The sequence below is a fragment of the Dendrobates tinctorius genome, unplaced genomic scaffold, assembly GCF_039654945.1.
Source record: "Dendrobates tinctorius isolate UK_male_01 unplaced genomic scaffold, ASM3965494v1 ptg000069l, whole genome shotgun sequence".
Lineage (NCBI taxonomy): Eukaryota > Metazoa > Chordata > Amphibia > Anura > Dendrobatidae > Dendrobates > Dendrobates tinctorius.
The window spans coordinates 27,959,905-27,976,080 of NW_027361737.1; the positions used below are offsets into that span (position 1 = coordinate 27,959,905).

Sequence of the window (16,176 nt, forward strand, 5' to 3'; positions counted from 1 at the left end):
CACTAGAGTTCAAGTGCTCTTCCTCTTTGAAGAGACAATTTGCATGTTAAAGAGCTCGTAAGGCACTGGATCCAACCCTAGGACATGCCAGAGTGTTACACACATCATTTACAGATAATTAGAGGCTTTGGAGTATTGGAATTCACAATCAATTGATTCACTGTGAATCAAATTTTAACTTTAATACGCAGGAATACAACAGTATATCATGTACAGTAGACACTTTTTTCCCCAAATTCTGATATCACAGATCAGTTACTATGGAGGAAAAGTTGGAGTTACTTATGCTTCCTACAATTTTGGAATTTTCTCTCCTTACAAGCATTATACAAGTATATAGACACTCTCTCTCTCTCTCTCTCTCTATATATATATATATATATATATATATATATATATATATAATTTAAAGGAGGTCTTCCAGTACTTATGTGGACGATAGACCCATTATACAGCTGACGTAGCTGTGTAGTTGACTGGCATTGCAACATAGGGTTTGACTATGCTATTTAGGTAGTGTGGAGTGTAACTGTAAAGTAAACTGACATTGAGGTCTCTGATGTTTAACCCCAGGCCGCCTTCTGAGGCAAAACAAATTGTGACCACAGCAGATTTCTCGGAGCTGCTGGAGAGTAGCAAAGTCCTTCTATCCATAGTGGATGATACATAGAAAAACTGCAATTTCTAAGGTGAGTCCTAATATTAACGCGCCAGATAATTATAGAGACTCTCTAGAGGTTCTTCACATTAAACAACCAGTAAACTAAAGCTATTTTTCCCACATTAATTCTATTGAAGGCTTTGATTCTGCTGACACCCTTTATTGCATGGTCTTAGCAGCCAGCTTTGCTGACTTTTCATATTAATGTGCGTATGGTTTTTTACATAGATTGGATTAAAGATATGACACCCCTCTAACAGGGACTGGCATGAACGAGGGTCTGTCAGGTTTCACTGGTGTTCTCGTATTTGTGTCAGCAAGTATTGCTTGAACCCTGAAATCCAAAAATATTAATGTGCACAGAGTCCTATTCACATCCATGTTATATTATCTGGTTGCTCCTGCAGCTACATACCTCAATGATTTCATGTTATAAGGGATCATTATATAATAAAAATTGTACTAAGAATGGGATAACTGATTCTTGGTGTATGCATGTTTAGGATCCCAGGATTTCCACATCCACATCATGAGTAGGACTCCTTACCAGGTCTGTGCTATGTTACTTGCTATGGGGGGGATGACTTGTACCCTCGTGTCCACTGTGTCCCTTAAATGGAGAACCTCCAGTAGCAGCGGTACTATCATTACCTCAACGTCCATATTTGAAGGGCTTTGGATGCATTGTGTAGGCACGTCTACGGGCTCCGTACAATGCAAGAAGTTCTCGTCTCTCTTCAGTTTACCACGTAAGTATTGTTAGCTGGCAAGTTTATTATAGCTGTAATATCTGAGCCAAGTAAGTCACATATCCTAGAACGTACCATAGAAACATCGATCTGTTGATGAGTCGTCTAATTACTGAGTTATGACAGTTTTTATTCATAGTACCTTGTGTATATAACCCTTTTCTGTCCCAATATCTGCTTGATTAGTCATAGAATCATAGAATCATAGAATAATAGAATGGTAGAGTTGGAAGTGACCTCCTGGGCCATCTGGTCCAACCCCCTGCTCAATGCAGGATTCACTCATAGAATCATAGAATCGTAGAGTTGGAAGGGACTTCCTGGGCCATCTGGTCCAACCCCCTGCTCAAAGCAGGATTCGCTAAATCATCCCAGTCAGATGTCTGTCCAGCCTCTGTTTGAAGGCTTCCATTGAAGGAGAACTCACCACTTCTCGTGGCAGCCTGTTCCACTCATTGATCACTCTAACTGTCAAAAAGTTTTTTCTAATATCTAATCTGTGTCTCCTCCCATTCAGTTTCATCCCATTGCTTCTAGTCTTTCCTTGTGCAAATGAGAATAAAGTTGATCCTTCTACAATGTGACAGCCCTTTAGATATTTGTAGACAGCTATTAAGTCTCCTCTCAGTCTTCTCTTTTGCAAACTAAACATTCCCAAATCCTGCAACCTTTCCTCATAAGACAGGGTTTGCAGACCGGTCACCATTCTGGTCGCTCTTTTCTGAACTTGCTCCAGTTTGTTGATGTGTTTTTTTAAAATGTGGTGCCCAAAACTGGACACAATATTCCAGATGAAGTCTGACCAAAGAGGAGTAGAGGGCAATAATGACTTCACGTGATCTAGACTGTATGCTTCTGTTAATACATCCTCATATTCAGTCTGTGATCTATAAGTATACCCAAGTCTTTTTCACATGTGCTGTTGCTTAGCCCTATTCCTCCCATTCTGTATATGCTTTTTTCATTTTTATTGCCCAGATGTAGTACTTGCATTTTTCCCTGTTAAAAACCATTCTGTTAGTTGCTGCCCACTGCTCCAGTTTATTTATATCTTTTTGAATCCTCTCTCTTCTCTAGTATTAGCTATCCCTCCTAGCTTTGTGTCCTCAGCAATTTAATCAGTTTACCCTCAATTCCTTCATCTAAATCATTGATAAAGATGTTGAACAATACAGGGCCCAGGACAGAGCCCTGTGGTACCCCACTTGAGACATTCTTCCAACTGGATGTGCAGCCATTTACGACCACTCTTTGGGTCCGATCACTAAGCCAGTTATGAATCCACCTAACAGTTGCCTTGTCCATTCCATACTTAGCCATTTTTTCAATAAGGATTGTATGAGATACTTTGTCAAATGCTTTGCTGAAGTCAAGATATACTATATCTACAGCATTTCCTTGATCCACCCAATCAGTGATTCCGTCATAGAAGGAAATTAAGTTAGTCTGTCATGACTTATTAGTTACAAACCCATGCTGACTCTGTCCTTTCTTTATCTCCTTATGACTTAAACTGAGAGGCTGCATGCAAGTGCCGAGCTCTTCACTGAATTCTATGGGGACGGCAGCCATCATGAATCACGGAATCGAGGTCAGAGGACCCTTTTCTCCCCATAGACAGATACATGGATGACTATAACACACTTTCACTTCCTTGCTCTGCCGCTGCCTTCCCATACCTCTCTCTGCTTTCATTCTCTTTTCTTCTACCACCCAGAATTTTCCCTCCCTTACTTTTTATCTTTTTCTTTATTTCTTTCTTCCTTTCTTTCTCCCTTTCTCTTTCTTTCGTTCATTCTTTATTTTTCTCTTTCTTTCTTTTTCTCTTTCTTTTTCTTCCTTCTTTTCTTTTTTTTTTTCTTTTCTTCACTTTGTCTCTATTGACTTCCCCTGCCCCTTTTATTCCCCATATTTCACTTATCATTCTCCTTTCTGTCATTAATCCTCTCTCACGTTCCCTCTTTCTTCTCATTGTCTTTCTCCCATTCTTTTTATACTCCACTTTTTTACCATTCTGACTCCCTCTTCCTCCTGTTCTGTACTCTTGCTCCTCACCAGTCTTTAGTTCCCTTCTGCCTACCATTTGTACTCTTCCTCTACTGTCTTACTGTCTCTCCCTATAGCTCTCCTGCCTCAATTCCATTCTCTTATCTCCTGTACACACATTTATTTCTCTTATTTCCTTGGCTTTTGTATACTTATCACTTATCTTCTCTTCCCTCTATAACTCCTTGTGTCCTCCTTCTTATTTTCTCTTTGTCACTCTTTACAACCCTCTTCTAAAGAAGAAGAGCAAACCTCTGATCTACACAGCTCTTGCACCTAACTTCAGTTTCTTACAGCTGTGTCTAAGGATAACTAAACGGTACACAACAATAATATACCTCTTCTAAAGACCACCTCTTTGAGATGAAACCCTTTGAATCCAGACTACAGTTCCTCTGAGAGATTTCCAGTTCCATCACATTCTGTGCTTACTAGCCATTCTCTGGAGGAGGATTACCTGTCTAAATGACTCCTTTTCAATGTTTCTTTAGGTAGTCAAGCCTAAGTATTTTCTTCTCTCTAATTACATTTCAACCACCTACAGTGGGTATGGAAAGTATTCAGACCCCATTAAATTTTTCACTTTTTGCTTCATTGCAGCCATTTGGTAAATTCAAAAAAGTTCATTTTTTTCTCATTAATGTACACTCTGTACCCCATCTTGAATGGAAAAAAAAACAGAAATATAGAACATTTTGCAAATTTATTATAAAAGAAAAACTGAAATATCACGTGGTCATAAGTATTCATACCCTTTGCTCAGACACTCATATGTAAGTCACATACTGTCCATTTCCTTGTGATCCTCCCTGAGATGGTTCTACACCTTCATTGGAGTCCAGCTGTGTTTAATTAAACTGATAGGACTTGATTTGTAGAGGCACACACCTGTCTATATAAGAGCTCACAGTGCATGTCAGACCAAATGAGAATCATGTGGTCAAAAGAACTGGCCAAGGAGCTCAGAGACAGAATTGGGGCAGGGCACAGATCTGGCCAAGGTTACAGAAGAATTTTTGCAGTACTCTAGGTTCCTAAGAGCACAGTGGCCTCCATAATCCTTAAATAGAAGAGGTTTGGGACCACCAGAAGTCTTCCAAGACCTGGCCATCCAGCCAAACTGAGCAATCGTGGGAGAAGATCCTTGGTGAGAGAGATAAAGAAGAACCCCATGATTACTGGCTGAGCACCACAGATGCAGTAGGGAGATGGGAGAAAGTTCCACAAAGTCAACTATCACTGCAGCCGTCCACCAGTCGGACCTTTATGGCAGAGTGGCCCGAAAGAAGCCTCTCCTCAGTGCCAGACATGTGAAAGCCCGCATAGAGTTTGCTAAAAACCACATGAAGAACTCCCAGACTATGAGAAATAAGATTCTCTGGTTTGAAGAGACGAAGATAGAACTTTTTGGTGATAATTCTAAGCAGTAAGTGTGGAGAAAACCGGGCACTGCTCATCACCTGCCCAATACAATCCCAACAGTGAAACATGGTGGTGGCAGTATCATGCTATGGGAGTTTTTTTTTAGCTGCATAGAGAGGACGACTGGTTGCAATTGAAGGAAACATGACTGCGGCCAAGTACAGCGATATCCTGGATGAAAACCTCTTCCAGAGTGCTCTGGACCTCAGACTTGGCCGAAGGTTCACCTTCCAAGACAATGACCCTAAGCACACAGCTAAAATAACAAAGGAATGGCTTCAGAACAACTCTGTGACCATTCTTGACTGGCCCAGCCAGAGTCCTGATCTAAACCCAATTGAGCGTCTGTGGAAAGACCTGAAAATGGCTGTCCACCAACGTTCACCATCCAACCTGACGGAACTGCAAGGAAGAATGGCAGAGGATCCCCAAATCCAGGTGTGAAAAACTTGTTGCATCATTCCCAAGAAGACTCATGGCTGTATTAGATCAAAAGGGGGCTTCTACCAATACTGAGCAAAGGGTCTGAATACTTATGACTGTGATATTTCAGTTTTACTTTTTTAATAAATTTGCAAAAATTTCTTTCTTTTTTTTTTTTTTTTTTCAAACAAGATGGGGTGGAGAGTGTACATTAATGAGAAAAAAATGAACTTTTTTGAATTTACCAAATGGCTGCAAAGAGTGAAAAAGTTAAAGGGGCCTGAATACTTTCCGTACCCACTGTGTATAAAAGTGCAAAAGCCCTGTAAATGATCCTTTAAGAAAGGAAAACTTATAAAAACAAGTTGCTAAAACTGTGAATGTTTTGCCTCTCGCTGTGGAATCATTAATGTTCTGTTTAGAATTTCGCACCTAATAAAGGTGAAATATTTATCAGCAGATGTTTTATTAGCGCGGCTAAAATATTTATCAAAAGCTATGAATAAATTTCACACATTTTAAAGATGCCAGAGTCAAACACAGGTAGAAGAAGTTCATTTCATGTTACAGATTTATTGTAACTTCCTCCTACTTGTACCTTAGCGGGATCACTAGCAAGTTTACGTTACACAATTTCTCCTCTGATGAATAGAAATGGCTTTTAAACAGTGAACGGAGCATGGGAGGGAAGATCGTAGACCTGGCACAGCGTAAAGAAGACAGACATTGTGTATGATAAATGACATTAAAAAAAAGATAAAAAATGATGAATATGGAAAAAAAACTAAATTTAATACGTTACTTTGTCAATATAGCAGATTCAGCTACATTTAGATGGTGTATGCAAAACTATATGACTCCTATACACTAGAAATAAACCCTGTTCACAGTCTGTCTACAGAAATGTATTTATTTATTATGCTTAGATAGCACCATCACATTCCTCAGCGCTTTACAGACATCGCTGTCCCCATTGGGGCTCACAATCTCAATTCCCTATCAGTATGTCTTTGGAATGTGGGAGGAAACCCACACAAACATGGGGAGAACATACAAACTCTTGCAGATGTTGTTTTTGGTGGGATTTGAACCCAGGACCTCAGCGCTGCAAAGCAACAGTTCGAACCCATGAGCCACCGTACTCCTCAATAAATTTGATACTTACACCAGTAGGTTAGGAAAATAGGAGGGTCAGATAGAGAATAGCATATGACTGCGGGACCTGACTACACAGAGGTTGTTTGTGGTCTGTTGCCATGGAGACACATAGGTCTGTATGTACACACAGGAGCTCTATATACAAAATGAGACATTTCTGTTTTACAATTATCATTTGAGGGCATTTGCATAGTCAATCATACCACTATTTATGTAAAATATCCATCTACATAACAAACAAATGGCATTATTAACTGATAGAAATGACAGTGATCATTATGTGCCATACACTATATGTAAATAGGCCTGTCTGGTCTCAGAGACTGTGATGGTTTTTTTTTTCTTTTATGTCTAGAGGTTTATTCTTATGCCGAAATTTGTAGCTCTGCATCAGAAAAGCAGTGCTCCCACCACTAGAAAGGTGCATTATAGAATTAAAACACGGAAAGTTGGCTCTAAAATAGTGTTAAAATGTGGAAATTAACTTTACGATGTGTTCACATTTGCAGATTGTGAGCAGAATATTAGCAATGCATTTTTTGTTGTTGTAATGGTCATTTTTGCAATTGTCAAAATTTCTACTGCAGATATCAGAATTGCTTGAATTAATAGCCTAAAGGTAAAAATAAACGTCTTAAATCAGCATGCCAGCCTTTTTATGTCCGTATTGTGCTGCATAGGCGATTACTAACAAAATAATAGAGGGGGTGAGTATGGGTAAGTTATCTCTTTTGTCTACCTTTTTATTTGATGAGCCATATCTGGGTCGTTTGATATCTTGGTTCTGTCTTATCCTCTGATTTGGTTCTCCAAAGCAAGACTACATTTCCCATGAAGCCTCTGGCTTTCCAGATGGTGCAGTCTCGTCACACTGGTTTTCCTTCTATCTAATGTCATCAACTGAATAGTGCAGTAATGGAGAGCTGCTGTCTCCAGGAATATACTGCAGAGTTTTAGTGTATTCTATGTGATGTAGCTTTATTTTTTTTCTCTCCTGCCTTCTGCTTGTGATAAGTTTTTCCATGTCAGTGTTTGGTAGTGAAAAGCTGTATCCTTTAGAAATACTCATTAGATTCTGCATACAGTGCTTAAATTTATGGACAGTTAGTATGAGTCAAGGAAAATGTTATAACTTCAACTAATCACTATTTAGACAATGTACTTTATCAATACATTCTTATACAAAGCAGAAATGATATCTCCATCTGCATGGAACATGCAAGTAGGTGGAACTGGTTGGGGAGATAAGGTATCAAAATGCTTCCAGAAAGAATTTGATAGGTAACTTCACAGGAAGTCTGAAAGCAACCTCCTGTCTACACAAGAGAGCATGTGTTGACCTGACGATCACAATGGGATCACATGATGAAAGGGGTCAAAAATGTATGGATGCATCTAAGTTGTAATGAAACAAATGACACCATTAAAGAAGAGTCAATTATCCAAAGCGGGCATTCCTTCAAAATAGATGTCATGAGGATTTTAGTTTTTCACTACACCTTTCCAGTGATATCTGCCCCTAAAGCTTAGAGTTTGTTCATTCATCACTAAATGTGAAACAAATTAATATCATGCACATTTCCCCATAATTGCAAGCTAGATTTACAGTTTCTATACAGAATTAATAGACGTGTACTTTTGCTTCAAATTTATTCGTAGCTTCATAGGTTTTAAGGTTGAAGAAGTCCATTGAGTTCAACCTATGGCCTTACTTGTGGATCCAGAGGAAGGCAGCAACTCCAAGAGCCAGATGCTAATTGCTCCATATTAGGGAGAAAATTCCTTCCCAACTCCACATACGGCAATCAGACTGGTTCCGTCACAGAATCTAGCACCCATGACCTATAATATTATATTTTTCAAGAAAGACATCCAGGCCCTCCTTGTACTTCTGCAGTAAATCAACGATTACAACATCATGTGGCAGAGAGTTCCATAGTCTCACTGCTCTTAGAGATAAGAATCCCTTTGTATGGTTATGATTAGGGGTACGTGCCCATTCTCCGGAAAAGCGGCGTTTTGGACTCTGATCACCTGCATTGCATAAAAAAATGCTGTGTTCTACATTAAAGGGAATCTGTCACCCTTTTTTTGGACTATCAGCTGCCGGCATTGACATCAGAGGCTTATCAACAGCATTCTGTAATGCTGTAGATAAGCCCCCGATGTAACCTGAAAGATAAGAAAAACACGTTAGATTATACTCACCGGAGGGGCGGTCCGGTCCGATGGGTGACGCGGTCCGATCCAGCGCCTCCCATCTTCATACGATGCCGTCCTCTTCCTTCCTGTAGTGGCTCCAGCGCAGGCGCACTGCTCTGCCCTGTTGAGGGCAGAGCAGAGTCCTGCAGTGCGCAGGCGTTGGGAGAGGTCTGGTGCCTGCGCACTGCAGTATTCTGCTCTGCCCTCAACAGGGCAGAGCAGTGCGCCTGCGCCGGAGACACTACAGGAAGGAAAGAAGAGGACGGCATTGTATGAAGATGGGAGGCACCGGACCAGACCGCGACACCAATCGGACTGGACCGCCCCTCTACCCCTTTCAGGTTACATCGGGGGCTTATCTACAGCATTACAGAATGCTGTAGATAAGCCCCTGATGTCAATGCCAGCAGCTAATAGTCAAAAAAAAGGGTGACAGATTCCATTTAAAAGCACAGTGGATGGGATTTAGCTCACACACGGCGCGGGTTTACGAACTGTAGTATGTGCAGTATGTGAATTATCTGCAGCGGAGACGCTAGTCTCACCCATAGCCATTCCTTAGATGCAGCAAATCTGCATGGTTCACTAAATACACATGGATTTACCTGCGTGATTAGAATGCAGCATATTGGATGCAGGAAAAATACACTGGGTCCAAAATGCTGCTATATCCTGATCGTGGACACACATCCTTAGCCTTTTGTCCTCTACATGTAGAGGATGCCCCCTTGCAGGCCTAGGTGTATAATGACAATTGCTTCAATGCATCTAAAATATAAAGTAGCTTACTAATACTTTTAAATAAATTGTTCTGTCTACAGCTCCTATGAAGACCTTTGCGTCTCCATGGTAACCTATCACAAACAAACCTAATATCATCTGCTCCTGTTGGCAAAAGAGAACATTTAGACTTATGATGTTCATGCTGGGAACAGTTTTTTTTCCTAGCATTTAACATAAAATCGCTAAATATCAAAATCAAATCCCTTATCATATGTTGTACATTTCCTCCAAAGAAATAAAATTAAACCATTGCATTCTTAGTAATGACCACTAGATGGTGATAAATGGAAACATTCAATTTAAATTGGGAAAGGTACGCTACATTATTACACACAAATGTATACAATCAATTCATGATTAAGGTTTATTTCATTTAACTTTCTTATATAGCATCATTACCTTCCAGAGCACTTCACCATCACTTTCCCCACTGTGTCTCACAATCTATCACTGTGTCTTTGGAGCATGGGAGGAAGCCAGAGAACACAAAAGGAGAACCTAAAAATTCCTGCAGATGTTGTCCTTGGTGGGATTTGAACCAGGACCCCAGTGGGACGCAGAGCTTTAGGACCTGCAAAAATCAGCGGGGACTCTTATCCCTGTTAGAATGGAACTGAACCTAGGACCCCAAAGTTGCAAGGCAATAGTGCTGACTAGTGATGAGCGAGTATACTCATTACTCCAGATTTCCCGAGCATGATCGGGTGAACTCCGAATATTTGGATGTGCTCGGAGATTTACTTTCTGTAGCTGCATGATTTGTGGCTGCTAAACAGCCTGAATACATGTGCGGAATGCCTGTTTGTTAGGGAATCCCCATATGTATTCAGGCTGTCCAGCAGCCGCAAATACATTAATGCAGCTACTGCAACAGAAACTAAATCTCCGAGCACGCCAAATACTCGGAGCTTACCCGAGCATGCCCGGGAAATCTCGAGTAACAAGTACAGTCGCCCATCACTAGTGCTGACCACTGAGCCACTGTAATTCATTTTATTATTGAACATCTACAGTGCTAACAATGAATCCATAGAGTTAAAAAACCTGAATATTTAAGAAAGTAACAGTTACGGTATCTATATGTGCAGAATTATTGGGCAACTAAGTGAAAAACTAAAATTTTCCCTTTCCAATTGTTTGTTTGTTTTCATCTGTTCTAGTAAGAATAATAACAAAACTATTAAAAATGTACAAAAATACATTTCTGACATTTAAAAAAATATATGAGTGACCAATTTAGCTTCCCTTCTTATTAAGAACAGCCATAAGCTCCATCCATGGAGTCTTGTTGATTTCATAATCTGTTGCTGATCAACTTTTTGGGCAGCACCAACCCCAGACTCCCAGACACTGATCATAGAGGTGACTGTTCTCCTTTACTATAAATCTCCCATTTAAGAAGGGTCACAAGTTCTCTATAGGGTTAGGTCAGTTGGGGACGGGGTCGTCAAATTATGCCTTCATCTTTAAGGCCTTTACTGGCAGCCGAGCAGTGGAGACTTCGATGCTGCGTGGGAGAATTGTCCTCCATAAAAATCATGGTTTTCTTGAAAGATGCAGACTGTTTTCTGTACCACGACTTGAAGAAAGTGTCTTCTAAAAACTTGCAGTAGCTTTGGGAGTTGATTTTATGTCCATCTTCAACCCAAAAAGATCCAACTAGTTTGTCTTTAATAACACCAGCTCATAGCAATTCCCACCTCCACCTTGCTGGCTTCTGAGCTGAAGTGGAGGTGTGTGCCCATTACTGATCCAACCAGAGGCCCATCCACCTGGTCCGTCAAGTCTTTCTCATCTCATCAGTCCATAAAATCTGTCTTCAGATATTTCTTGGCCCTGTCTTAGCATTTCACCTTCTGTGTAGCAATAGCCAAAACAGAATAATATGTATATTATACATTTTGTATTTATTTAAATTAGCAGTGTATGTCACCGTAGAGGTCACTGTAGACAAAGTATGTAGTTTTAGCACTCTGTTATGCCAAGCTCTCTTACTATTTTCTCTCTTTCGATTTCGCTCTTCTTCGTTCCCATAATATCTAATAAAGTTAATGCTACTAACATATAACATAGGGTATTCTATCACTTTCTAATGGTGGTGGGGGCAATCTTCATGACCCAAGCCCAACCTCAGTGCTGTGGGTCCTCCAGATATTTGAACAGACGACTGCAGTATAGTTTCATTCAATTCAATTAGCCCTCCATTTTCAGGATCAGTCGGGGTCCCAAAGGTCAGATCCACTCCATTCATAAAGTGCATAACTTAGCAATATGCTATCGCTCTATGAGATACGAGTACCTGTTTAAGGCTTTACAGCAAGAGGTGTTCAGAGTGCACTATAAATCCAAAATTCATATAGTCCACAAAATTCCATATTCTGCAGGGCCGGCCCGAGAGATTACGGTGCCCTAGGCGAAACTATTTTGTTGCGCCCCTACTATTCTTGGCAGTAGATGAAAACTTGGGATATAAATTTAGGAGCAAAATAAACCACAACAACAATGATTAAATAACTCTCTCCTAACTCTTTAATCTTCTGAGAAGTTGTATAGGACAAATATATACAAAGTAATCAATAACACAAAACAAAAACGACTATAGGTAATTAAAATTTTTGTTTCCTTGCCTTTTTTTTTAAAAGGATGACACTAAGTCACCGTGATTAATTTGTTTAGCAACTTCAGATTCTATCGAAATTGTTGCCAACCCAACCAACCTCTCTTGCGTCATATTTGCCCTTAAATATGTACACTTTTCTTTCCATCCCTAAAACTTTTTGCCTTTTGAAAAGATTTTTTATAATTTTTTCTATTTTTTCTCTGGCGCCCCCTTTGGGTCGGCGCCCTAGGCGGCCGCCTAGTTCGCCTATACGTTCGGGCCGGCCCTGATATTCTGCCATAAGGAATTTCCAAAGGGGACCATATCCTCCCCTAAAAGTCGGAGCTATAGATCCCAAATACAGTCGTACATGAGTCCTAAGCTAGATTATATAATATAACTTCAGTTTTGTTACATTTTAGATCAAGATTATACAACTGATGTCAACAAATGGATCACCCACTTGTTAAAGGGGTTATCCACTATTCGGAAAACCCCGTCCTAAATACTATATTCCACAGCGTAAAAGAAAAAAAACATATACTCATTTCCTACGCTGGCCCCGTTACTCTGGGTTATATAATATTTAAAGACATGTTGCCTGAGTAGAGGACATCCCCTTTAAATTGATGAGTGCTGGATTATAGTATTCCAGTGATTAAATCCTGGTCGTCATCTGCAGACACATGCACATCACTGACTTATATGATATACACTGTATATGGCTGTTGTGTATGTAACCCTAACAGATGTTAGTTTGGGGCTGAAGTAGGACATATCATATTGTAGTGCCGGTTATACATATACAGCGTAAGGCTGATAAGAGGACGAGACCGGGAGTGTCTCGTGGCCTGTGGCTGGTATCTTCGTACATAAGACTGATTATTTCTCAGCCCTCCCTTTTTACTAGCAGTGTGAAATACGACTATGAGGCAGATTTATCAAAACTGTCTAAAAGAAAAACTATATTTGTGGCTCATAGCAACCAATCACAGCACAGCTTTCATTTTACCAAAGCAGTTTAAGAAATGAATGCAGAGCTGTGATTGGTTGCTATAGGCAACAAAAAACAGGTTGGCTAAATGAGGCCCAAAGATCGTTGTCCATTGCAGACCACAACATGTGTTCATGTGGATAACGCAGCAAATAAATGAGCACACCCGAATTCCATCTTTCGTGACTGCACATGCCCTCATACCGGATTACTAACATAGGCTGTATATTAGTAATGTCACTAACTTTTAGGAGTTTCCCCACCAGTGTTTTCGAGTGGGCAGGCGTACAATGACTCATTTGTTTATTAGACACATCAGAGTAGGCGCAGTTTCGGTGTGCCACTGTCTCTGCTGCTCGATAAGGGAAAAAGTCTTCCTTTTGTTGAACCTTTGGTCAATCTCCAGGCAATATGACTCACGTGACCCCCCGATATCATAAACTATGACAGAGCGTGTTTACTGAAGGATTAGAGCAGTCTCGCTGAATATCAATATTCTGTCAAACATTAATTACATTTGTGCTGTTTGTACTAAGAGATTAGAAGAGGGACGAGCATTCACTTATACAGGTGGATGTACTTATTTTCTGCCTGCCCTGGCCTGAGGTCACCGACCAGCACGGGCAGGGTGGCGTGATTGGCAGCCACATGGCTTTTTTTTTTTTACAAAACAAAGATCAAATCTAAACTTTTCCTATATATAGAAAAGTAAAAAAAATGCATAAATCACATGGACTATTATCAGTTCATTATGATCCACCTTTCGTGTCTCCCCTTTTCCTCATAGATTGTAAGCTTGCGAGCAGGGCACTCATTCCTCTTGGTATCTGTTTTGATCTGTGTTTATTGTTATGCTGTAATGTCTATCGTCTGTACAAGTCCCCTCTGAAATGTAAAGTGCTGCGGAATATGTCGGCGCTATAGAAATAAAATTATTATTATTATTCTCTAGAGAGGAAGCTTTATGTAGCATACCAATTCCTATCGGGTGACCTGGACCTGTACAATAGCAGAAATCAGCCCAACAGGATCCTGGTGATACAGTTTTACTAAGCTACTGAGCATGTGTGACCACTGGCAGTGAGCTACTGAGCATGTGTGACCACTGGCAGTGAGCTACTGAGCATGTGTGACCACTGGCAGTGAGCTACTGAGTATGTGTGACCACTGACAGTGAGCTATTGAGCATGTGTGACCACTGCACTGAGCTACCGAGTATGTGTGGTGACTTTCACTGAGTTACTGAGCATGTGTGATGACTGTCTTTGAGATATTGAGCATGTATGACCACTGGCACTGATTTGCTGAGAATGTGTGCCCACTGTCATTGAGATATTGACCATGTGAGACCACTGCACTGAGCTAGTTAGCATGTGTGACCCCTGGCAATGAGCTACTGAGCATTTACAACCACTGATACTGAGCTAGTGAGCATGTGTGACCAATAGCACTGAGCTTCTGAGCATGTGTGACTACTAGCACTGAGCTACTGAGCACATGTAATGGCTGACACTGGACACATTGTGTGGACATTTTAAGGGGTAATCAAAAGAGAGGGCCATAACTAGAATGTAACAGTGCGGCTGTATGGAGCAGGCTTAGGGGCTAAGCTCACTCCACACAGGGCAGATGCAGATTGTGACATACAGATGGTGTGGTGTTCGCAGGTACGCAGGATGCAGTGACGAGTCGCGAGAGAATTAGGTGTTTTCTGTATTAACGTTTATAAGACTAGAGGGAACTTTCCTCAGTCCCGGCCTGATCACCAAAAAGGTGTAACACGGGTTGCCCTCGCAGTGGTTCTATACAAGCACACACAAACTGGTAGAACACGACAACTTCCGGCAATAGCCGGTCACTATAGGGCCGCAGTATGGCCGACTACGGGTCCTTAATTATAAAGTCAACTTAGCCGTCCAGATGTCCCTCGCCTTTCGGGTTGGTGGTCTTTCGGCGTAGTAGTTGCTGGGCCCAGTTGCTGAGGCGATGACGAAGTCTTCGCGCACTCCGGCACGCTGATGACACTGGCGCCCCACAGGCTCCGGCGGGGTCCTTGGACGCTTGGGTCGCAGCCCCTGCCCTGGGGCAAGCGGCAGCGATGTGTGGTGGCGAATGACAGGCCACCTGCGCAGCTAACGGCTGCGACGGAGGGTCCGCGGTCAGCAGAGGCCCGGCCCCTGCTGCGGCCTGGAGCGGGACAGTGGTGGCCGCCGGCGGTACTGCACTTGCTGCGGCCACTGCTGAGAACAGGGCGGCTGCAGGTGGCGGGGAACAGGCTGCTGTCACGGGCCGGGGCGAGGCGGCCGCGGGTGACCGCGGGTAGGCTGCAGCCGCAGGCTGTGGAGAGGCGGCAGCGGCCGCGGGTTGAACTGGGGCCGCAGTGGCCGCGGGCTGGAGCGGGGCAGCAAGTCCCAGATAACCGCCTCAGTACCATCCTTCTGGAGTCCTCGGTGAGCGTCCCCCCTGGCACTGGTGAGTCGCTCTCGATTTCAGCCACTCCCATGGTCTCCTGCTGTCTCTGTGTCGGGCTGCTGACTCATGGTTCCGGGAATTCCCCATCTCTTTTGTACTGGTCCTTCCCCCAGCCCACCTGTCTGTCCCAACGGTCCGTCCCTGAATTCTGCCCCCCCAGGGACAGTTTCCCCCGGAACCCAGATGACGGCTCCCTTGGTTCCGGCCCGGACACTCGACGGGGGCCGTTCCTCCCACAATGGCACCTGCCCCTAACAGCAGCAATTGAAGCTAGCCCTGACCATTGCCGTTTAATCACATTGATACAATTTGACAATATTATCTATCGTGTTATAGTTTTTCGCTGCGGATTTGCCACTGGGAAATCCACACAGCAAATCTTCAGCCAACATGAATCATGTGTGGTGCCCCTGAGGCTCAGTCACCACAGAGGTACTGCACCTTCTCCCAAGGTGTAGTGCCCCACCGCCTAGGTAAGTTGGGAACTCCTTTCCATACTCCAACATCTACATCCCACACACAGGATAGTTCAGTAGGTCCGCCTAGCAGCTTCAGGCTGGGGGTAGCAGAGCACCCTTCGTGGAACCCTGCTTCGTAACACGAGATGTGCTGGGAGGTGGGTGGAGTTAGTATAAAAGAGAGGGAAAGTTGAGAATTGTAGGTCAGT

The 16,176-nt window shown here is 42.2% G+C and overlaps 1 protein-coding gene across 1 annotated transcript in view; it reads left to right on the forward strand.

Moving 5' to 3' along the window:
• The first annotated feature begins 554 nt into the window (after positions 1-554).
• Positions 555-16,176, forward strand: part of LOC141095317 (claudin-10-like) — a 120,662-nt gene continuing 105,040 nt past the window's right edge. The window contains exons 1-2 of the mRNA XM_073581282.1: positions 555-689; positions 1,165-1,410. Coding sequence (XP_073437383.1) covers positions 1,191-1,410 — 220 coding nt within the window. The 5' untranslated portion in view covers positions 555-689; positions 1,165-1,190. The remainder of the gene's footprint in view (positions 690-1,164; positions 1,411-16,176) is intronic.